At 32.5% G+C, this 26,772-nt stretch overlaps 1 protein-coding gene across 1 annotated transcript in view; it reads right to left on the minus strand.

Annotated features, from left to right (window-relative positions):
• LOC110992569 (opsin, ultraviolet-sensitive) overlaps positions 1-18,165 on the minus strand; it is a 36,355-nt gene extending 18,190 nt beyond the window's left edge. Inside the window, exon 1 of the mRNA XM_022258443.2 lies at positions 17,635-18,165. Within this exon, the coding sequence (XP_022114135.2) occupies positions 17,635-18,137 (503 nt within the window). The 5' untranslated portion in view covers positions 18,138-18,165. The remainder of the gene's footprint in view (positions 1-17,634) is intronic.
• Positions 18,166-26,772: the final 8,607 nt, after the last annotated feature.

Consider the following 26,772-nt stretch of genomic DNA (forward strand, 5'->3'; position numbering starts at 1 on the left):
TACCAAGCATCTAGTAAAAAAACCGGCGGATAGTTTGTTACGAGTTCTACTCCATTTGACGCCCTTGAATTGAGAACTGATAGTTATTAAGGACATAAACGTCCCTTTATTTACTTTTAGTGTAAAATTGTTTCCCATGACGTCATGCTAGAAACCAGCAATCGTATATCGGTATAAAACTATGTTCGTCTATATCTCTTCTGTAACTAGATTCGTTGAATACATAACGATTTAAACAATCCTCTTTCTATTATTATATTTCATTCGGAAGATATAGGCCAAGTTTACTAAGAAAAGAGATGTCTAATTGTGTTTTGTGGGATTAAGCGTGGGAAACTTGCAAATCCTTTTCTTTGTGAGATAATATTGGTATATTTCATCATAGATTTATTTTTATAAGCTGTATTGACTGATTCGTTGATCTTGTATGCATGGATAACAGTTTTAACCTCGATTAAATTTCGATGAGAGAAACTTTACAATAGCTTTTTGTATTTGAATAAATATAGTAACAATTAGAAACCTAAAACCATAAAACATAAAATTGGATAATTTACGTATCATATTCTGTGTATAGAGAAAATGTGCAGCGCTCCCCGGTCGTTTTTGGAACTAAACGCTGCACGAATTAATATTTTTAAGTACTTTTACTATTACTACCGAAATGTACTATTCATACTAATGTATTATACTTGATTACGTTTAAATATACAATTGCGTGAATTTAGATAGAAACGGAATCTAAGGATAGAGATGATTATTTATAAATTATTTAATATTAGTATGTAGGTTAAAAATATTGTAAATACGGTATATTTGTGTGTTGGATATAAGGATATTATATTAGCATGTATACTAACAGTTATCAATGTGTTAGACAAATTTAACACCACTGTTGTCCATTCATTTCAGGTTAAGCCGTTTAAAATAAGCTTATATTGTAAAAGAAGTGTATACGTAAGTTAATGAGTTTTGTATCCTTAGTGGGATTTCCATAATTGGTAAATCGCTCTATTTATTCAAGCTTTTAAGTGGTCCAAAGGGACACGTTGTTTTACGTGTTTTAGCTTTAAACCTATATTAGGTCGACTGAAAACTTTGTAGGCTAACATAGAGACAATTTATATTAAAGGATTTGATTTGATTATTCGATAAAGTCGCCCTCGAGAGCGATACAACCCTCATAGACACCATTATAGTAGCACTTGTATTTAGCCTCAAAATACAATCCTACTATAATGATAAATACCTAAATACATCGTCATGTGCGAAAAATTCTGTCCAGCGAGTAAGAGGTCTGAAAACAGGAAAAAGTCGCTGACGAAACAAATTTGAAGAATACAAACGATGTGAAAGTAATTCAAGGACCTCTAATATAGGCAATATTAAAGGTCCTTGAATTACTTCTGGATTAAACATCACTTTTTCCTTCTTCGTATGGGTCCTTAATCCTGCATATTTAAGCTAATAAAAAAAAATACTAACAAAAACACCTAATCACTGTTTGTTGAAAGAACTGACTATAGAAATTAATTTATATTTGCTAAAACTAGTTTATTTTATGAAGGCGTTTGCCTTTAAACAGTGCCTAGTGGCTTCAGCGTGCGACTCTCATCCTTGAGGTCGTAGGTTCAATCCCCGGCTGTGCACCAATGGCATTTTGTCTATCTGGATTTTTAACATTCACACGAACAGTAAGGCTTGCTTAGACTCAAAAACGCGTCAGCTTCTGTCAAGCAATGGACCATCTTGCGTATTATATATTAGACAATATGATTATGAAACAGAAAACTGAGACCCAGACCTAAAAAGGTTCTTTATATGTGTTGTTGCGTATGTATCAATTTCGTATTTATTTAGCATCGTATTGCTTCATATTAATTTTAAACGTCCTAGCTGTTTCATCCGCATCAGCCGACGCGAGCACACACGTATGGTATTGACGATAATTTTGTTGTCTATTTTCAAAATGAGACATGTCCACAGATATTGCTCGAAATCAAACGATGTCAAAAGTTATCTGATGGAAATGTTAAATATAATAACTTTAAGGTAAGACTAGATAAAGCTTTAGAAATGAATTATTATAGAACAATTTTTTGATGTTTTCAGCGGATTAGAGCGTTCAACCAAACCAACATTAGTTTATAATATTAACGTAAATAGCTAATGAAATAATCCTTATTAGGTATTTAATATATAACCAATTGCTTTTCGGGACCTACAGCGGGAACATTTATACTTTCATTAACCCCACACGCTTGTTGAAAATAAACCTTAAAACTTTCGAAACTCGGAGTTTGTTTTAACCGTATGTAAGTTTACGAAATAATTTGTTAATTTATTAAAAGGCGTTGGCATCTACTTGAAAGTCGGAACATAAATTAAGAATATACGTTCCGCAGTTTCTAATTATATGTACAAGGAACTAACAAATACTTTCTTGATTTGAGCTCTTTTCGAAATGTGGGGAGAGAATACCCAGTTGCGTAAAAACCTTTTTGTGTTCTCAATAATAGGTGCTGTCGCCGTGCACAAACACAATGCTCATACCAAATCTTCTTTCGCCCCAATGAGCCATGCGTAGGCTTTATGTTTCGGCTTATATGATTTTATTTATTTATTCATCAAATTTCACTATCTGTACTACACCTATACTATGTCGAAAAAAGATAACGCTACTCTGAAGTCTATAATATAATAATGAATCCTTATTTCCCTTGGCCACGGCATCTCGTGAACGGCTGGACCGATTTCGCTAATTTTTTGTTATTGTTATGAGAAGGCTCTTGCGCGGAAAATTAGAAAAATGTAAAATACTTAAGCACGATATATGGTAATCCTAACTTTAGTTACGATAGCAATATTTTTTACAGTGCACGGCGATTTTACAATTCAAACGTTTTGATATAAACTTATGGCGTTTGACAAAACATTGACAAAATGCGTGCAGCATATATTGTCGAAGAGGATGTAAGACAAATGAATATCGTTTAAAATAAATGCTTCGATCGGAGTTATTTCTTTGTTAAATACATTAAAAATAATTTATGATTTCTAACAAAAAATAATAATTTCTTAGTGCACCGTTTGTTCAGAGATATCACGCCTAATATTAAAAGTTCTGTTTAATATGGGGTTTTGGTAAGTTTGCATAGACTAACATAACACTTGGTATACTTGGTTATAAAGAAGAATAAAGACAGGCCAACGTCTGTCGGGTCCGATAGTCACAAAGATGTCGATAGTGTCGGAGACAGCAATCAGTAAGCGAAACGTCTTAATTATCGGAGATCCGTACTGTTTCTAGCCCTGGGATTTATGTTAGTGGGTAGATTAATACCTCATCAATGTTTATGTAGGACCGCAGGAAAACGGCCAGAAGGCTTAAAAGGCTAATTTATACAAATATAGCAATTGTACGTAAACGAAATGAAATCGTTTATTTGCTATGATAGTGGTACTATTAGATATGTGTCATATTAATTTTAGACTAAACAACGCACGTTTAACATAAACTAAACTAAAAAAAGATGTAGTTAATTGTAATATATCTAATAATTAACCTTAAAATGTAATAATTAAAATATATTATTAAAAGGAGTCCCTTTAGGCAAGGTTCCGAAGATACTGGCAGCGTTCCCCCTTTGAATAGCTAGACTAATTCTTTGTCCGAGGTATCTGCCAGCTCTTTGGTCTTCTGTGATGTCGACTAACCTTTTTCATATTTCCCTAAAAAGCCTTATAAAGTCATGTAATAAGAACATGAACATAATGTCATAAAAAAGGTTATTTAGAATTGGTGTCAAATTATGGTCTATATATTCGCCCACGCTATAAAAGCACCTTGCCTTTAAAAAATTAATCACCTTCCCCTTGAAAGTATTACACGTCAGTGACACTTCTAGGAAGGTGATTAAATAGTTTACTAGCCATGGCGTAACAATTTTTTTTATACATCGTGGTACAACATGCCCACAGCCGAAACCATAGCGGCTGAAGAATATATAGAAGTCTTCAATACATTTTTGCAGTATTTCTTATATTAAGTTCCTTTAACAAATTAATAAACGAACCCTTGTCATAAATTATCCCAAAACGCTTGACTAACTTTAAAGTATATATTTACGTAACATTTTCATTATCGTTCCCGTCTTTGTTAAAGTTACAATATTATTTTTTAATCTAACCCAGGAAAGGAAATCTAATCGACAATATGTTTCGGTATCAAAACTATCCAGTACGACCGGTTCTCCGTTTGTATGTCTGTATGGTCGCCGACTGGTCAACGGCAGCCATACCAGGACTTTTTTTACCTTATCCGTTATTCGGGAAATGACCCTCTGACTCAATTGTGGAATGGCATAATCAACTAGGCTAGAGGCTATATTTCCAAAATATCTTCATTGTCTATGGTTTGCATATTCCCGTTCCGATCGGCCAGTCTTGTTGACGACGACTTCTAGACTCCATTCGTATCGACCACGTATCGGCTGGGCTAAAGATATTCAGGTTCACTGTTTCAGAACACTGGTTAAAGACATGTGAACTTATGTTCAATTTTTGTAATCATCAGATTGGTAGTTCGTTCTGCAGAGGAAATGCAATACGCGGTGGCTCATTAATATTGCTTCATAAAAAATTAAAATTTAAAGAAAGGAAGGACATAGTGAGCCTCTCTGTGGAACGCCTTATTGAAGTATCCTGTGTGGAGCTGGAGCAATTTATCATTGTTAGTTTGTATAGCCCTCCTTCAGCTCAATATGATAGTTTAGAAAAAATATTAGAGCAAGTTCTGTACAAATTGCAAAAATCCAAGAAAAAGTTGGTCGTTAGTGGAGACTTTAATGTAAATTTGCTTGACAACTGTAATTCAAGTAAACGTATGCTTAATCTGTTTAAATCATATAATTTAATTAATAATTTTATTGTACCTACTAGGGTAACAGCCACCACGGCAACATGTATTGACAATATCTATAGTAATATAGTTCCTCTCAACACCTGTATTATCAACAAACTTACATCTGACCACTCTGGTCAATTGTTTGAATTTCAAAATATACTTAAATGTAAAGATCCAAAAAAGACAATATGCACAATACCTGTAACATATGATCGGTTAGACAGATTTAGAAAAAAAATTATATTTAATACGCCATTTTTGCGTAGTAACCAATGCCCTAATAACTTATATAACACATTCTTTGAATCATTTATTGATGAATTCAAAAATGTGTTCACTCCAAAGACTTTTTTGGTCTCGGAGAAACCTACCTTTTGTGACTGGGCACCTCCGGAACTACACAAAAAAAGGCTAAAATTGTATGATGAAAAACAGTATAATGACAGTGAAGAATTTAAAACTCATGTTAGGACATTTTCAAAAAAATTTAGGCAAGAGTGCAAAATCGCTAAGGCAAAACACTTAAGTAATAAAATAAACAACAGCTCTGATAAGATAAAGGCTACTTGGAAAATTATAAACGAGGAGACTGGAAGAACCTCCAGAAAGGATTCTGAATATAAGATGAACATAAACGGTAAAGTAATTAGTTCCGACCTCGAAGTAGCCTCTGCATTTGAAGAGTTTTTTAATAATATTCCACTAGATACAACCAGCGTTCTGAATTCTTCGCCATCAGCCGCCCTTTTATTATTGCAACAGAATGTTCCTGTATGCAATCGTGAGTTTATATTTAGCCGCATTAGCTGCAATGATATTATAAAAACATTTAAACAGCTAAAAATTAAAAAAACTAAAGATCTTTGGGGTGTATCTGTTTTCATTGTACAATCAGTAATCGATGCTATCCGTTCAGAGTTGGCTATAATATTTAATGAATGTATAGATTGTGGAGTCTTTCCAGACCAGATGAAGTTCAGTAAAATCACACCGTTATTCAAAACGGGCAGCACTTCTGACCCCACAAATTTTAGACCCATATCTGTGCTGCCTGCATTGAGTAAAATTTTTGAAAAAATTATTCTAGATCAATTACTGATACATTTTAATAATAATAAACTTATGCATAGCCAGCAGTATGGTTTTACAAGAGGTCGCTCTACAGCCGATGCTGGCCTTAAATTAATTTCCGAGATTTTAAATGCTTGGGAAAATTCTCATGATGCCATTGGAGTTTTTTGCGATTTATCAAAGGCTTTTGACTGTGTCCATCACGAAATCCCTATCAAAAAACTTCAACACTATGGCATTGGCAAAAAAGCGCTAAATCTTATGGAATCATACCTGAGCGATAGAATTCAGAAGGTAAATGTAAATGGAGCTATATCACAGGGATCGTCTGTTACGATGGGCGTACCGCAGGGCTCCATACTTGGTCCCTTCTTATTCCTCGTCTATATAAATGACCTACCATTTCTTGTAAAGGAGCTTCACGAGATAGTACTGTTTGCTGATGACACTTCGCTTTTATTTAAAGTGAAACGACGAAATCCATCACTTGAGAATGTAAATAGTGCCATCTCCAGTGTGGTTCACTGGTTTAGTACAAATAATCTTAAGTTAAACGAGAAGAAGACAAAATGTATTAAATTTGAAACTACAAATGTAAAAAGTAGTCCTTCTCAAATAATAATTAAAGACGAGGAAATAGACTTTGTTGATAGTGCGGTGTTCTTGGGAATTACCTTAGATAGTAAACTCCAGTGGGGCCAACACATAGAAGGTCTTTCGAATAGGCTAAGTTCTGCAGCGTTCGCAGTGAAAAAGATACGCGATCTTACGGATGAGAACACAGCAAAGCTCGTTTATTTCAGCTATTTTCATAGTATCATGTCATATGGTGTTATTTTGTGGGGTAATGCCGCTGACATTAGTTCGATATTTGTAGTGCAAAAACGGGCTATAAGAGCGATCTGTGGGTTGTCCCCACGGGAGTCAGTCCGAAATAAGTTTAAGGAATTAAATATTTTAACTTTGGCAAGTCAATACATTTATGAGAATATTTTGTATGTGCGGAAAAATATAGATATCTTTAAAAAGAATAGTAGCTTCCATAATTATAGTACTCGTAATAAAGACAAAATTAGTGCACCAACCACAAGGCTGCATAAAACGAGTAATTCTTTCCAAGGCAATTGCATACGTTTTTTCAACAAAATCCCTAGTGAGATACAAATATTGTCAATAAATAAATTTAAATCGTACACTAAAGTAAAACTGCTTGCTAAGGCCTATTATAATATAAATGAATACTTAAACGATCATAGTGCTTGGATATGAATTGCTTCAGTATAAATAGGTAACGCGACAGAATCTCTCGGCTGCATTTTCAGACTATGGGGCGATCGTCGACATCTACGACTTTTTTAAATGTAAAGTGGGAACAAACCGTGATTCATGTGGTATCAAATTATTTCAGTATAATTAGTATTATTACTATTTTCTTGTGTAGCCAAGTGCACATTTCAAGGATCGTCATGCTCACTCAAATGTCATTGCTTGTGGCGGCGTCCATGCGTCGGGTTGTCTCTCTCCCTAAAATATGGCGAGGGGGCCAATGGCTGGCCATGCGTCATACTCGTGAACGGGTGCTACTTGTGGTGACTGGTCGTACTTGAATTCGTGTTTGCGGTGATATTAGTTGTTTATACTACGTCTTTGCGTGTTGTTCTCACGAGTACGTAAGTGCGTGCTCCTATTTCACCATGCCTCCTGCTGATAGAGGACAAATCTTTGTTTTTAATTTTTTTAATTTTTAATTTTTTATTCTTTATTACTCAATATGTCATATGGAACATGGTGTAGTGGTTGCAGCTCCTTACAAGCATTGTGTAAAAAAAAAACTTGGCGATTAAAAAGAGTGGCGGAGAGTTTATTGCCAGTTCTTCTCTTCCGTTCTACGCCCTTGATTTGAGAACTGGCAGTAAATGTAAAATTAAATTCATTTAATATTTCTTTTTTTGACGTTCATAAGTGTACATTGTTACCTACATGAATAAATAAATTTTGAATTTTGAATTTTTTTTTTTGAACTGTTTAATTAATCTTAAAAGTATCAAATATTATTTGATATATATTAGGTACAATACTTGGTCATTGGTTTTTCTTATAGACAATGTGATATCTGATTAGGTTTTATGATGATTGTCTATTATTAAATCTTATTATGCCTTTAATTGAATATTTATTTGTGCTATCTCTTTAAATCGTTTTATTAGTTTGACAGAGAAAAATCAGTACTATATCAGAGGAACGATATTACTATTTTACAAGCACTGAAACAAATGAATATCGAGGTCCACTGCAGATGTGGATATTGTATGAGTGTTATCGACGTTAATCAATTCCATTCAATTAACCACCATATTTGACAGTATATTGTTCAAATTAACTCGATTAGCACAGCGATTGCGCCGATTAAGCTCTTAACCCTGGCTTGAAATCAATAGATGCCAGTTTAATTACTACTAGTTAGTAGGGAAGACCCCGAGTATAAGATCTAAAATAGACAGAGGGATAATTAATAGTCTAGACTTATATTACCTTTAACAATATAAACATCTAATTCAAATCGAATCATTTATTTCAATTAGACCAGCTAAAATGGCACTATTGGCCGTTAAATAAAATATAAAGATAATTCTTCATGGGCAAGAAACTCCGCACTTACTCTTTTAAAATAGAATTTACAATATTTGTATAGATTGACAATGTACTCCCAGAGTAAAACAGGTTACTCACATATCGAAAACGTAGAATATTATATATTAAATAGTAATAAAAAAGAAAAAAAACAGTGTGTGAGATAAACATAAAATAATGCGTTTGTAGTATTATACAACAAAAATTAACAAAAATATGTAAAATTATATGAGGAACCAATTGATTTTGTCAAGGCTCTATGATTTTCCTATGGAGCAAGACCACTATGTTTCCAAGCATTCATCATATCTTGAATATAATCCTCTAATTTGTAATATGCTTGTTGTTTGTATTGACACGAACATTCTTTCTTTTTAAATAATTGTACTTTAATTTCGTCAAAATAAATGTTACTAAGGCTTTCTATTATATTGAAGTACGTCATAACTTGCCTGTAATAAATCAAGATTGTGATATTTTTGTAGCCAATACGATTGTTGTATCAGACTCAACTTCGCAATTGTGGTTTCGAAAATATATATGAGAAATTGTTGTTCCATTTGTATATTCAGGTCACATTAATATATGCCTACATTTTTCATTTCAAACATAATGGCAATTCTTGGTTTCCGCTATAAAGTAATTTTTAAATAACTGATCTGAGAAACTACGGGATGTCTCCTTTTCAATATACAAAGATAATTTCTTTAATTACATTAATCCTTTTGCTTACAAGGTAAGTTAAAACTAACAATAAAAAATTATTTAAAATATTTAATATTTAATTGGAAAGTTAGCATAAAGTATAACGGGCGTATTTAAAATACCTTTTTTTGCCTACAACTGAGCTGTAGTGCTTGAATCAAACTGAAAGATATAGAATTTGTTATACGTTTACAAGGGATATTAGTGAACTGGTTTATAAAATCCTTCTTAGAAATCTCTTCATTAAAATATACACGATAACTGCAATAATGTAAACTGAATACATAAACGCATGTGATTAATCCGTGTTGTAGATTGTCATTAAAATTTGAAGGAGTGTGTAAACTTAACAAAGGCTTTGAAAATCCAAATGTGTTATATTTGTCTAAAGTCATGCAAAGAATCTAACCTAACGCATCAATAGTAATCAAGTTCTGAGAGTAGAAAGTTGTCGCACTTTCTTACGACACATCCATTCAAACTTTAGCCCCAAACGAACTTCTAGCAATTAACTTGACGAACGTAACACTTTCTTATATCTCAGTTTAATTACAGCTTATCCCATAAGAGGGATATAGACACGCATCTTTTACACACCGATTAGCAATATTATATAGATGAAACAATTGTATGTGTGTGACAAATAAGACAGATGCAGCGTTTTCAAATTTGTTCGGATTTCCTGATGAACATTGAGTATTAAATAAAGGCGAGGCTGGGTAAGTAATAATAATAATAATTTTATTTGCAAGAATGTGGTACAAAAATACTATGGTGGTACAATCTAAACTTTGCATATTCTGCCACATATAGGGACGTGCAAATTTGTTTTAAAAATCTTGAATTTTACAAAGAACTTATATATTTCATTACATTATGAATCACTATAGTCTTATATTATTTTATCGCTACATCATCACATTATTAAGACATATTATGACGTTATGAATTAACAGACCACCGTATGGTTCGGGCAACAGTGAAAATTTCAGCAAAAATTAAAAGTAGAAAACAATTTAAAGGCAGATAATCAGGACTGAACCCACTGGAACAAGAAACACTTAAGAAATTTTTTTCGGTTCAACACACTGAAAAATCTAAGAATATCCAAGAACAATATAATAATATTATACATCGAATTAAAACCAGTGTCGAAAAGTTACCAACAATACCAGGGATAAAGAGAAATAACTAAATTATAACTGAAAAAATAAGAGATATGATAAATGAATATGCCGCGCCTGGCCCGCGACAGACGCGAGTGGAACCGGAAGGAGGAGGCCTATGTCCAACGGTGGACAAACCAAAACTTAACTGAATGACGTTTTATCATCCCTAAATTTTAAAGTTTTTTGGAAATAAAAGCTATAATAATTATTATTATGACGTTATGAATTAATATTAAATATATTTATTATTATTTAATTTCACACAAATATTTATTAATGAAATAATCAATTTTAATTTCAAATTTAGTTTTAAGTCGTTTTTAAAATTAATTGGTAAATTATTTATTACATTATTTTAAACTTTGATGGCCACGCAAAATGTGATTTTCGTATACAATTCAAGATATTAATTTGCATAACTATTTCTCCCAGCAAGCAGACTAGTGACAGCCAAATTAGTACCTAAAAAGTCTATAATATAGATAATTATGGGGCCGATTATATCGCTATATTAAATTAAGTTCCATAATTCTAATAGTATAAGTAAATTAATTTAAATATATTTTGTTTTTTTTCGGGATGCACAATGGTGAATTAAGCATAACCTAATACAACGTCGACAAACAGTATAATCAAACAAGTCTTTTCAAAGTCCCAAATGTATTGTAGCTCTCGTCAACAAATAATGAAAAGAAAATACCTTTCTCTGTTTTCTTTTTTCAATTTTAAAGAGCAAAATCGATTTCATTATTGAATAACTACGAAGGGTTACTTTTAATGAGATTACGACTTTTATACCTAATACTTACTATAACTGTGAGCTTATGCGATATTGGCCTAGTAGTATGCAACTCTCTTGACTGAGGCCATAGGTTTGAACTGCGGCTTTGTACCAATATACTTTTCTTTGTAAGTGGGCACGAAAAACTAGCTCTTAAGTTAAAGGAAAACATCGTGAGAAAACCGTCATGATTAAGAACCAATACTTGCCTTAAAAATATATCCCGAAACAGATAATGAAATGTCAGCAGGAACAAGGATTGTAGCACAACTTGCCTGTTAAAAGCTTAGTTTTTAATTATTAAATTTAAATCTCAAATTTCAAGAAAAACACTTTTTTAACGGATTGAAGTTATGTATTATTGTAAACTTATAATTATTTAAAAATAATTTTAAATTTAACCGACGTTTCGCGTGTTTTACAGCGTGCGTGGTCACGGGGACTGAATCTCTAATTTGATCCTAAAAATAAAACAGCGTCTTTTTGCGATAGTAATCGATACAATGCAACTTAAATGCTGGAACAACGTATCTCCAATCCGCGACATCTCAAATCTTAAACTTGTTTCAAGATTTTTATCATGCAAAAGTTATCTTTTAGAAGGTCAATCAGCTGTGTTTGGAATTTAGTTGTATTGTTTCCTGTTTTATGTTCTTTTAAATTTATTTTAATTGTTGACATTTTGTTTAGTGTCCAAGGTAGTATAGGCCCACTGTAAATCAGTGTTGTTGGCGACAGTTAACAATTAAATTCAAATTTAAAATCATTTATGCATTTAGGTAACACAATGTAAACTTATGAGCGTCAATAAATAAATTCATGTTAAATAGTAGCTGCTTCAAATTTAAATTTACTGCCAGTTTTCAAATCAAGGGCGTGGAACGGGAGGGAAGAACTGGCAATAAACTCTCCGCCATTCTTTTTAATCGTCAATTTGTTTGTTTTACAAAATGTTTGTAAGGACTTGCAACCATTGCACCATATTCCACATGACATCTTATGTAATTAAATGATAATAATAAAAAATATGAAAAACAAAGATTTGTCCTCTATCAGCTGACTTGCGTCTATTACTGACTGTGATATAGGTATATAGAGATGTGCATACATAAAAGACAACAAGTCTTTTTATGTATGCATTAATCAAATAAACGTTTGCAAAATATATCACTAGCGGTTATATAATAAGCTCTTATAACGTAATTTCAATATACACAATGTTAAAAATGTTGAATTTGCGTTAGGTTTTACGTTAGGTTAGAGTGATTAATACAATGTTCATATCATATTCAGACGATGCACTTGAAATACTACCAACGGTATTAAATCATATTAATTGGCACATGCAACAGCTTGCGTATCTCGTTCATGTTGCAATATCGTCTATCGTACAATTAATCACCTCACATGATATGATAACTTCATAGACAATTTTAGTTAGTCATACTCTTTAATCGTCGGCTCATGTCCAACAGCAAAAAGGCATCTGGAGCGGAATATCTGTTTCCATCGGTTTCTGTTCAGCGAGTTTCTTATGACTGTGAAAAGTTTTGACGACGAGCCTTTTACTTGATCGGTTCATCAGGTTGGTGAACGGCCACGTGATCTTTTGCCGTCTAAGTTACCAACCACGATCAGTTTCTCCAAGTTCCTATCGCCTCTTTATATTGTATATGGTAATCGTATAGAATGTATTGTATGTATTAGTTATAGGCGAGTTTTAAGTCGCTTCCGACATCTCGTATATCAAAACGATCGTATATTTGAGTCAAATTTTTAAAACAGACCAAAGAGATCAGACCACATATGACAGCTATGAAACACAATGTTCTGAAGGCATCTATTAATATATAACAACCAAGTAACAGTTTTTTCTTCGTAAAAAGAAAAAAAACATTCCCAGCTAGGAAAAGATTTTATTGGAAAATTCAATTGTCGTTTTAAGTATTTTTCTTTAGTCATTATTTATGTTTCCCACCGTTCAAACCTTCCCTGAACTTCCACAAATATTTAAGCTTATAGTAAGCAAAATATATCTAGCTCTTCTCGAGTTATTATATTTTGGAATAGAATACAATATGGAAAATATCTCACTTTCATACCACCACTTTTACATAATCACATATTAAATGCCTAATTTGGCTGATTAATTAAATATACTCAATATTTTTTAATGCTTTTCCCCTTTTACAAAATTACAATAATGTATTGCATTTTCGGTCATATTTTAGTGTAATTGTTTTTATATATATTTTTCGTTGCTGTAGGATTACTAAAATCTATATCGTATATAGAAAATATGAAAGCTTTTGCATTACTAGTGAATTCTAGGTCATAAAATGCGGACACTGTCGGGTTGTAAGAATGTGTACGGCAATCGTTAATGTTTATATTGATTGAAATAATAAAAAGAAGAGAGTAATAATAGATATAAATATATTGCTATAATTTTATAACCTTCAGAAAAATAAATACTTTTAATATTTCTAGTAGTATACGTATATGTGATCACTAAAATGATTTAGATATCATTATCACTGTCACCAAATCTACCTACGGCTCATAGATCATTTTTGTTAATGTCTCGTCATACATAACATCCCCTCGTTCATTATTTGAGACATGTAACACATAACTTTGAAATATTGAATTGAAAAAGCAACTGACGCGGAAAACTCGTGAGCATACTCCAGTTTGAAGTGAACAATGGACGATGAAAGATATCTACATTTCCTTTACCGCACTTGAAAACGTTTTAAAGTACTTCTACAATCACATAAAAGGGCTCAAGGATCGAGGTATTTTTAACTTACCCCACAACAAAGACGCGATCAAGTATAAATTTAAAACAAACTTATTGATGTCCTAATTTATTATTTTGTTTATAATGAGAAAATTTATTTATTTATTATTATACATATTATATATATTATATATATTATATATTATACATATCACATATTATATACATTATACCAAACACTAAGACAATACAGAAAGCCAAAACAGATTATATAGATAAACAATTTACGTATATAACAGAAAACAAGCAAATGCATTACTAAAGATACATAAAAAAACTAAAGTAAACTGAAATTTAACATTTAAAAACAACAAATAATACTTACAATTCAAATCTACTACTTATACAAAATCACAGTCTTCCCACTTGTTCAAGTACTTTGTGAAATGTGGTGATATTGTCCAGAAAGTCACTAACAATAAGGTTTTTAAACGAGTTGGAATGTCGAAAATTTATGCAGACCATTAAACAACGGAAACCCTGGGCCACGTGTTGCGCCATGACCGCTACCGCTTCCTTCAATTAATTATAATGGGTAAAATCCAGGATAGATGGCGTGTTGATAGAAGAAAAAAATCATGGCTTCGCAATGGAATTGAATGGGTAATTCGACTGCGTCAAGCACAGGACAAGACACGCTTCAAGAGACTGACGGCCAACTAAAAAAAATGTCTATATATTATAAATGACGTTTTTTAGAATTGCAGACGATGCTATCCAATTCCAGCTATGTGTACTGCCGTTTTGGATTCACTCTTTATTCTATTTGACCCAACCAGAAATGGAATTACAAAAATAGTATTTGGTTTTGGTCTAATAATTTCGTATTGCCAGCGGAATATGAATCTATCAATTCTGGCCGTTTCACATTTTCTTTAGTGCGCAGACCTTGCATTTTGCTACAAAAGAAGATTGACATTCGTTGAATGAACGTCCATGTGATAGACATGCATTGTCTGTTTATACTCATAAGACTGGCTTGGATTAAGTCACTGTTTTTAATATTGTTACGGGCTGGGATGGAAAATAAAATGTTGTAGTATAGTCAAGTGTTTATTTCTAAACTTTATAAATACAAATTAACCGGAAATTACCCGAAGAAATGCACTACACACAAAAGTACAGTCACTATTCACATTAATAACGCACACTTTACACAGTACTATATCACTTGTCTTCTGTATTTGCACTTTATTTCTTCGGTGTTTTCTTAGTCTTAATCTATTAGTCGCGTTTCGACTCGCTTATATATTCCTGGGAATAATCTTGAACTATGTTCGAGAACGTACGCCCAATAATTAAAATTGAAAAAAAAAACAATGATATTTAAAAATATATAATCCACAATCATACTGTGACAGTCGATCGATCTCCTATCTGCATCCCTGCATCCATTTTTGACGACGGATAGAATGCAATCTCTTCGCTCTTTACACTCATATTTGATAATCTATATTAAGCAAATTAAGTTAATAAAACCGTACAAATATATTTAAAATATATATGTCTATGTTTAAAACATATCAAATAGCTTTTCGATTATTTTTAAAAATGGTGTTTGATAAAATCTTACGATAGAATATTGGCACTGTTGAACTGTCTATTTCATACAAAGGTCTATCCACATTCACCGATCCGACCTACCATGGATAGTCTGTATCGACAGGTGGCTATTAATATCCGTCGATTGGTTATGGGCACAGTTTCACAATATTTGGATTAAGATGTCAATCTCAGACGGATAAAAATGGATTTAATAGGTTATTGGGTTTGTGTGGTAGTGAGCGGCTTTGTGGCTTAAGCGTGAATCAACTCAGAGGTTCCAAGCCATGTGTTCAAATCATGGCAATGCACCAATTAATCATTCTATAAGGGTAATTAATACTTGTATCTACAATTAGAAAATAGCCTGATTTTAAAAATAGACGCATCGTACTGCTGACTTATTTACAGGTAAAATAAATTACGTTGTAAGTAATTTAAACACTGCAAAGTTCTAACTAAATAACTTGGCATGAATCGGATTGAAATTAACAGATTGAACATTACCGATAATTTAGATCTCTTAAGTCTTGTTTCTAAAGTAATTAAATCTTTCAGTTTACATAATTGAGCGAGATTATTCAAGTCACTTATTATCATGGAATCTACTTAATTGGCAAAGTTAAAGTCCTAAGTAAGTACTAAATGTAATTATAACTTAAATACAACCTTATTACTTTTCATTAACCCCGATTATTTACAACTCCTGTATGACAAAGTGCAAAAAGTTTTGTCTTTAAATGTAATGAAAAATGTAAATCTTTTGACAAGGAAAATAATGCCATTTTTTAAAGGATGTTAAGTCTTGTCTTTGGAAAACATAGCTCTGCTGTCTGCAGAACAAGTGTGCTGTGCATGAACCGAATAAATAATTCTTCTCACCTCGTCAACAAATAAAATTAAAATTTTCTTATGAAAAATACAATCATTCTATCAGTATTTTCTTATGACGTTGTCACGTTCAACTATTGTCAGTAAACCGACTTTACAAACAACCGATTTTTTTTTCAATAATTTATCTTAATATAATCTATACGGTCATTTAATTTGTATACCTAGGTTAATGTAATAATACTTTTAACATATCTATAGTTTTGTATGATACTGTTCATTTATATTAAATTTACACAAATATTAACTTTGTGGCGGTACGCTTATGGGTCTCAGATTTTTTGAGACTTCATATATTTTATTTTATTTATAGTCTTTAATATTGCACAAAACTAAGACAATTAGATATTCATGAAAATATGTTTAGAAATAATAGGGCGCAGCGCTAATCTGTGCAATGTGCCCGCGATTTCGCAGCACTCAAAACCCGTGGCGAGTTTTGAACCTCAAAACCTGTATCGACACAGTCATAAAGAAATTATATTAATAATAACAAATAATTTACGCAGCACGGTGTTTAGACACCGTGCGTAGACTCGGCGAAAGGTCTACCGAGTCATTTTTCATCACAGTTTTAATCCGAATTTAAGTAAATCCGACACAATCTTTTTCCTTCACAATCTTTCGTTAACAGGACCATTATATTTGTTTCATTAAACGTTTATCGTTATATATAACGTTATATATATAGGCAAAAGTGTTCTGCACTTCCTCACAATGTACTTTATCGACCACTATGTACTATACAACCGTAGAACAATAGATCCATGCACACACAACAGTCGTTTTCGATTTCGTTAATATTGTTCAGAAATATTCTTTAATAATATAAATATTTCAACACAATTTGACAATTTTACAATAATGGAAATGTGCCAAAAGAGTTTGAATCGCGAAAAATTTAGATGAGACAATATTTATTTTAAACGTTTTTCGTAATAGTTTGTAGTTTTGTTACGAGAGAATATATTTTAATTATGGCTTGTTTTGTATAAAGTAATGAAGGAATTCTACAAATATATAAATAAAAAATCACCGAGTACTTTCAAAATATTGAACAATACGTCCAATAACTCCAAATTACATTAAATATGTCATATATATAGTAAAGCATGATGCATACAAATGTACTTGCCTAAAATACATTATGATAACGACGGCGTTTCCCGAACAGCCGACAACAGCCATGGTCACGTATAAGCCACCAAGGAGGTATTGCATGCCAGGTTCTGGTGGTCCAAATTTCAGCCAATGAGGATTGATGAGGAGCAAGTAGTCATCAGTAAACAGATACCGTCGCCACAGCGCTAAAGGCCAATTCCTCTTGAATGTTACCAAAATATCCGAACTGCTTCCAAGGTCGCCTCGAGCCACAGGTGTGCTTTTCACATCCAATACGTACTCGTAGTCCATTGCTCTCCGCTTGATTCTTATCTTTAACTCATCAAAAATACTCGTCAATCGCTTACGTTTTTTCCAAAGTTTAAAGTTGTCGACGTATCGCACGAGATTGGTGCAGTAGACTTTGGTAAGAACACTTTTTTTTACACATTTTATGTCAAGTTCATTCGTCACCGAGTTGTCACATGGCACTATTATCGGGATTAGTATTAGGATTATTTTTGTTATTTGCATCATGATTCACATGAGACAACCGCTCGCGCGCGCTCGTAAACGCCGAGTGAGCTTTCAGCTTCCATAGCAAAGGTATTGTCTACAATCTACTGTTTAAACTTGTTATTATTGTTATGCGATAATACATTAATATTAAGAGCTTAGTTTTTACGATATAAATAGTGAATGTTAGAAGAAATTTAATTGCAATAAAAAAACTTCTAGATATGTAGATTAATTTATTTAATTTGTTACTAGTGCTTTTATTTAGGTTAGATATATTTAAACAGGCTATAAATCACCAAATAGTATCAACAATCGTATGCACAGCTAGTAAACAAAGGAAATAATAAAAGTTGCAATATGAATGAGAATTAGTATGCTTTGAGCTTTCGTCAATAAAGCTTTTACTGAGTTTAGAAACAACTTTTATAGCTACAGAAGACCCGTATTAAACGAAATGTTGTTATATTCAACAATAAACTTTGCGGTTAAGAATATAATGCATTATTATCATAATTCTTTGAAGAATATCTTTTATTTCTATAAAAAAGTTTTTAAAACCTTTTCTTAATATTAAACATTTAAAACAAAAAATTATAAACAACATTAAAATGTATCATGTATAAAATTCTCGTGTCGCGGTGTTTAAACTCCTCCGAAATGGCTCGACCGATTTCCATGAAATTTTGTGTACATACCGGTTGCGCCTGCAAATCGGACAACGATAATTTATTTATCCCCTTAAATTTTAAGAGTGTTTTGATATCATAGATGATATTATACTTTGCATCTATTAATATTGTTTATCTCAGCTACGTGATTATATGACTGACTGGTTAACGGCTGATTAAAGGAAGCCGATAACAAAAAAGGGAATCTAAGGGACCACATGGTTGACAGGCACGTCCAACCACTTGACAAACTAATTAAATAATTCAGTAATCCTCATATATGTCCTGTGTTATTTATTTCGTACTCCAACAGCTTGCAAAAAAAAACTAAACATGTCAAGTATAATATATATAGTCAAGTATAAATACTAGAGATAGAGAGATATAAGTTTATGTGCTATGATGGTGTCAAATAGAGACAACAATTTACAATACGGTAACTAAAATTAAAAATTGATACTTAGTCTTTTGCATATACATTTCTTAATCATATTCAAATAACCTATCCTGCTCAATCGGGTCTTCTGTAATTCTTGTATTTCCTTTCCTTTTGTATTGCATCGCCATTCGTGAATCCGCGAGATTAAGGTTTTAGTTTGTTTTATGAATATCTTTTTTCTATAATATTTGGTTATGCACTTCTTGCATTCGTCACCCGTTGCATCCCTTATAACTTTTATGTATTATATAATAGTTTTATTGTATAATTTTCAACGAAGTGTATATAACATAAAATAGTTTTAACAAATATTGTAAAAATTAAAAGTATTTTCCAAGTATCAACCAAATATACTGATAACAATGACTAACCCTTTAAATAAGAGGTCGTGAACCGTCTTCAATTTACTCCAACCACCAATTAGTATAAGTATAAAAGTCGATAAAAATGTCTCCTTCACTTCAATCATTCTGCAAATTGGTCATTCTTAAATAAATCTGTCGAACAAAAGAAGGTTATTTTGTTCGGTAAATTATTTTTTTACCAGCTATTAATTATGTTCCACCACCACTTTGTAGAACCAGCTGCCGACTGAAGTATTTCCGAACCAATTCGACTTAGGGTCCTTCAAGAAAAGAGCGTACCAATTCTTAAAAGGCCGGCAACGCACTCGCGAGCCCTCTGGCATTGTCCATGGGCGGCGGTATCACTTAACATCAGGTGAGCCTCCTGCCCGTTTGCCCCCTGTTCTATAAAAAAAATGTTGATTAAGCGGTGAACCCCTTTGGGGAATCCAGGTTTAAGACTGCAGTAATTGTGGTACGGAAGACATGTCTATCTATGCTTTGATACAGTCTTAAATATTAATAATAAATAGTAAAGGTTGTCTTCTGACACAGGCCCATTCTGCTTTATCCTGTGATACTCAATCTCTCCGGCACACAACCGCTTATCTTTTAACATGACGTCTCTCTTCTTTCTTTTGCCTTTCCTTGGATTGGTTTCAGTTACATACATACTCATTTTTCCTTTTTAAAATGTGTCTAATAGATCGTATCCAGTTACTTTTGTCTTTTTCCGTATATTATTAGTCGTGTATTTCAAGCATTACTTATTCTTCTGTCGACGTTTTTTGATTATTGATAGTTATAGTGCCACTGTATATATGTATATGTCGGAGCAGTGACGAGGCATATTTCACAGAGTTTGTAAATTTACCACATCAAAGTCAAATTAGTTCAAACCCGTTTTCAAAACTATTAACATAGTTTATTTGATTTGTCAATGTTGCTACTTCTACAAACCACCGCCTATTTAATAGTCTTTGATAATAGTAAATTTATAGAGATTATTATTAATATCGCCGCAATGACGTTAGTGTTAGCTACCATCGTCATTATAATGTCACGGAGTTCGTAAATTAAGAACATCAAAGTAAAAAATTTTCAAAACTGTTAATACATTCGTAATATAATGTCCCTTGTCTTGTTTCTATTTAATTCGGAATTCTCCGTACAAATCTTTTTTAATAGAAGAGGTAGCAAACAGCCAGTGGGCTCACGTATGCGTTGCCGGCTCTTAAATACATATTGACTATTTCATTGCTTATATTTTTCTTTATTTATTTTTGCGCATGTGAATACAAAAAATAGGACCAATAGAGAAAAAGAGGTTCTGTAAGATATTTAATAAAAGACAAAACGACGTCACGTTGATTGTCATAGGTCAACCATTAAAAAGGTCGACAACAATTCAAATTCAATTAACAACCCGCTAATCATGCGTTATTTTGTTTGAAATTAAACGTGTCTATTTTATATTACATTTAAACTGTTGTTAAACTTTGATATACTAAATGCAATCCATTTAGGTGTATGTTCTTCAAAATACATTTTATGAAATCCGTCGCAAACGAGTAAGGCTGCGAGAATTTAATTTTCAAAATTGAATTGTTTTTGCAATCGCAAAAAAATTTAAAATGTTAAAATAATGAAATTTTCAGGCTCCTTTATACGTTAGGTCCATTATGTTGCAAAAATGCATATTTCCTTAAAAGGTTTTATTAATTATTTTTAGCCAAGGCTGTTTGAAATTTTTATACAACGTTATATTAACCAAACTGTGGTTTGATGTCAAATGTCAACGATGATAAAAATAAAACAACATTGCAACAGTGAAAAAAAAAGGTAAACATTTCTAAACGTTACAATAATACTTAAGCAATTGTCTCTTACATGAAATGACATTGACATTCCTAATGACATTGACAGACAGTGACAGTGACATTTCCATAGACTAATCATATCACATAGTTGTTTGTCAACCTGATTAGTCTCTCGCTGATACAAAAAGCACTGGAAATATCGAGTTATTTAAATCGTGTTTAATTTAAATAATGTATAACCAATGTATACCAAACTCCAATTACAATGTCAGAATAATTATATAGAGAATAATTCATGTCGTTATCAATATGAATAAAATTCCTAGTTATTTAAATTTGTTATTGCGATCTTGTAAAAGTATTTTAGCAAATTGGAAACCCGTTTAATATAATCGTTTAAATCTGAAGAGTTAACAAGTACTTACTTTGGATATCATCAATGTACTAAATTGTAATTTTAATTTAAACTGTTTTAATTAAGCTCGAAGGTTTCTGATGGATTGATTTATATTAAAGACTATTCAATGTGTTTGGAACAATATTTCTATTAACGTAGTCGTTATATTTACGTTTATGGACACTAACGGTTAAGTTCACTTCCCAGTGAAAAAATTGTCTCGGGATTAGTATGAAAAAAAAAAGAAAAAAATTAATATCCATTTATTCATTAATAACTACTAGGATTATAAATTAGGCAGCATGTACAACGTCCGAGCCCTAATCTTAATATGTATATATAAATTACTCATCACGTTGTGTGTTCGCTATGGAAACTACTTAATCGATTTTAATGAAATGTGCACTTTTATCGGACATAAAATAAAGGATAGCTTACATATATATTATTCTACGGTACGTGTGTATGTCACTTAACTCCCCATGAACGGCTGCACCGATTCGAATTTTTTTGTATGTGTTTGGGTGGAGCTCTGGATGGTTTTAGATTCAGAAATCAGTCCGGCAGCTACAGTCGGTACGTTTATATTCTAATCACTTGAAATATCATGCAGGATAACGTCTGTCGGGTCCTCTAGTATTAATATAAAACCTTTTTATGTCTGGGCCTCAGATTTCTGCATCTATTTTATGATCTTGACAACCTACTAGGCGAGTAGGTGATCAGCATCCTGTGCCTGACACACGCCGTCGACTTTGTGTCTAAAGCAAGTTTTACTAACAAAGTTTTCATTTACCATTCCATGAATGTTAAATGTGCACAAAGAACGTCCATTAGTCCATCCGGGGATCAAACCTACCACCTCATCTGGAATCTGAACATACAATTAAATACTTACCTTAAATACATGAGTAACACCATGACGTTGCCCCAACAGCCAACAGTCGAGAACAAAACGTATACACCACCCAAAATCTTCTGCAACACCTCATTCGGCGGCGCAAACTGTAGCCAATGCTCATTTATAAGGTCCAAATAATCATCCGTAAAATATCGAAACTCACGCCATTTCTCCACCGGCCACCTCTTTTTAAACAATTCCAGCAGCTTCTGATGTGTTAAATTCGATTCAGTAATATCTGTGACTTCGCGTTTCCATTGATTCCTTTCAGAGAGATATATGTGATTCGACTCGTAGCATAATGTATGGACGACGAACGAAACGGCCAAGAGAAATACAACGCGCATGGTAAACGTCGCTGTACTGTTTGATACGAATGTTTGAAACGGTTAATAAAAAAGTTCCGCTATCCTGGGACCACTTTACTTCTAAATGGATTAAAGTAGAGCGCTTTTAACCAAATCCGAAGCATCTAATAAAGGCGATTAGATTGATTGATAGACCTTGTAATCCAATTATGCAAACGTTCCTGTTTTAGAGATCAGTTGACGTGTTCAAGAAATGTTTTCCTCTTTCAAGTTTAATTAAATGGCGGTTGTTTGAGAATGAGACAGCTGGAATCTAATGTAAGAGTTGTTGTGTGAGAGAAAAATTAAATTTCTTGGTGGAGTTGGTGCAACTAAAATGTAATTTAAAATATTAATTGTTTTATATAAATTTGTTTAAATGTATATAAAATATATAATGTTAAATGTATCTGAATAAAGGCTATTATTATTATTATTATATCAATAAAAAAAAATCAATTAAATAATAAATGTGACCATGTTTATTTCTTTTAGAACAGGGGCTAAACGGGCGGGTCTCACCTGATGTTAAGTGATACCGACGCCCATGGACAATCTCGATGCCAAAGGGCTCGCGAGTGCGTTGCCGGCCTTTTAAGAATTTGTACGCGCTTTTCTTGAAGGACCCTAAGTCGAATTGGTTTGGAAATACTTCAGTGGGCAGCTGGTTTCACAAAGTATATTATTGTAACTACTTTAACATAAGCAAACCATGAAATATAACATGTTAAATTATGATTAAAAGGAATCCCTTTAGGCAAGGTTCCGAAGATACTAGCAGCGTTCCCCCTTTAAATAGCTACACTAAAAAAATATCTTATTTGCAATTGCAAGCAAATTTTTGGATATTTGTTGTGTTAATTCTTTCCAAAGCTGGTGCTTTTAATAATAAATATCATTTAATTACTACCGAATCCCAAAAAAATAATGTACCGGTACTACAAGCTATACTTCTGTATAAAGCAAAATTAATTTCACTCCAAGGATTAAACTAATACGATATCGTTGTCGTAAACATGAATAACATTAAATTTAATTAATTTTTTTAAACAAAACTTATATACGCGAAGTCTTTATTACTAGCTGTGCAACGCATTTACCCTAGTTGATTCTCTTCTATTAACCAATCGCCTATAGGTAAATGGAGTAACAAAAATATCACAATTCGTTCATAGTTCTAAAATACTCAAATATATTTAGATATCTGATGTTTTAAGTATTTTCCAAACAACACAGCAAAAAAGAAGTAGGCGGTCTATATCTGTCAGAGCAGTTCATTTAAATAGAAGGAATCGTTGTCGCATACTGTGTGCTCCAGGAATTGTTTAAAAAATGATTTTATTCCAAACAAAGCTTTTAAAATTTTTGCTAAAAGCTTGAGTACGCTACTGACAAATTGATTTAACAAAATTAAAGTGAAATAACCAAGAAATTGAAAAAATAAAAATTTTCCTCGTACCGACATTGATCGATAATTGATCAATGTCGTCGATAATTGATATCATTATAGCTTGTGAATTTTCCTATTGATCTTAATTTCAAACTCTAAATATCTTTATTCAAATAGGTAAATAAGTATACTTAAGAACGTCATAAAAAAGTTGTAAATTTACATTTACTACCAGTTCACCAGTCAAGGGCGTAGAACAGGCAAGAGGAACTGGCAAGAAAAATTCCGCCACTCAAAATTAAAAGATTAAATCCCTAAGTTTTGAGTCATACAAATTGTTTGAACTGGAGCAAATCAATCCCAAGGTTTAGGATCATTTAAGTATCCGTCACATTTATAAAAAGTTTTATTGATTAATTTACTTTTAATGAGGGCTTTGAATTTTTTTAGTAATAATACTCTAATTTCGCTTGGGAGTTTGTTGTAAAAACGAATTTCCATATAATGTGGTAGGAGTGGTTTATCTTCTGGAGCCTCGTTGGTCGTACACTCAAATTGGTTCTATTTCGCGTATTATACTGGAGAAAGGCACCATTCGATTTAAAATCGTTTATATTTTTGTACATACAACAAGGCTTCAAGAATATATTGACCGGATAGTGTCATAATATTTAGTTCCTTAAACCGTACCGAACTCGGAGAAACACAACAAATACCCCGAACAGCCCGCTTCTGCAGTACAAATATGGATTGTAATTAAAATATGTTACAAAAAAATCTGATTGCCTTCAAAAATACCGCTATATCTGTGCGAATTAGTACTCGACCTGCGGAGGAGTGAAAGCCTCCGTCAATTTTTTCCACTTAAAATAAAAATAAAAGTCTTTATTCATTTTAAGTAGGTACATCTTTCTTTGTCTTGTTACTTGTCCCTATTACTTGCGAAAATTTTTCAATTTTTTCCCGCTATTCTTTTTATTTCATTTTCCCAGGTTTTTGGTGAGCATCCTCTTCTTTTTTCTTCCGACTAAAATTTACTTACGACTTACGACTTGATTCCAATCAAGTGTCTTTTTGACTCATCTGCCATCACAAATGCGGCCAGTGTGACCGGCCCATTTCCATTTCCAAAAATGCACATAACTTCTATAACCTTATAAGACAAAGTATAGTATATAACAAGTCACATACTACTTGGCTATTTGAGACGGATAACGTTATACGTTAACCTCATTTTAAATCGTTCAATCGAATATCGAGCAAAGCGATTGTCTCCGTGAAGACTAATCTTTTGAGCCGGATAATTCTTAACAAATCCTTCTATTTTAGCAAATACATAAAATTGTTTTAGGATGACTGCTTGGAGGATTACGCGTCAGCAAAATGTGTGTTAGCTTAGTGGTTAATGCAATGAAACTATGGATAAAACTTCGTAAAAACTGACTGTAAAGTCAAAGTCAAAATAACTTTATTCATATTTAGTTATTTTGACTTACTTACTTACTCAGTTACGCTGATCCAACAAAATTGTTATATCGTACAAATGAACTGTCCTCAGAAGTAGGTTGTCAACAGGGTGATCCCCTTGGGCCTGCAATTTTTAGTTTGGCAATAAATAAAATAATCAAAAATTTAAATTCAAATTTCAACGTTTGGTATTTAGACGACGGCACACTAGGAGGTGATGTGGACACTGTTTTTTCGGACCTATTTTTAATAAAATCTAAATTTGAAGCCATTGGTTTGCAGCTAAATCTCAGCAAATGCGAACTGTTCATAAATAACTGCGACTTAAATTTAAATACAGTAAAACAAAAATTTCAGATTTTGGCTCCAAATATTAAAATAGTTAATAGTAATTCCCTTTACCTTTTAGGTTCTCCAATTTTTGATGAATCTATTTTTGAATATATTAATAATTCTATTAATAAGTTTAAAAATTCTGCTGATCGTCTCCTTGAAATTAGTCCGCATTATGCACTTTGCATCTTAAAAAACTGTCTTTTTGTCCCAAAATTTACATATGTGCTCCGTTGCTGCTCCTTTTGGAATCACCCAGATCTTTTGACACAAGTAGACGAGGTAATCAAAATTAGCTTAGAATCGCTTCTTAATATACAGCTGAACGAGCAATCGTGGACCCAAGCATCATTACCAATCCGTTATGGTGGTTTGGGGATTCGCAAAATTTCCAGTGTCGCTTTACCAGCTTTCCTATCTTCTGTCCATAGTTCAGCAAATCTCATAAGTCAAATTTTAAGGGCATCCCCTTCAAACTTTGAGATTGCTGGCTTGGAAGAAGCTAGAAACGCTTTCTTAATTGCATGCCCAGGTCAAAATTTTCCAT

This window comes from Pieris rapae, chromosome 2, assembly GCF_905147795.1.
Source record: "Pieris rapae chromosome 2, ilPieRapa1.1, whole genome shotgun sequence".
Classification (NCBI taxonomy): domain Eukaryota; kingdom Metazoa; phylum Arthropoda; class Insecta; order Lepidoptera; family Pieridae; genus Pieris; species Pieris rapae.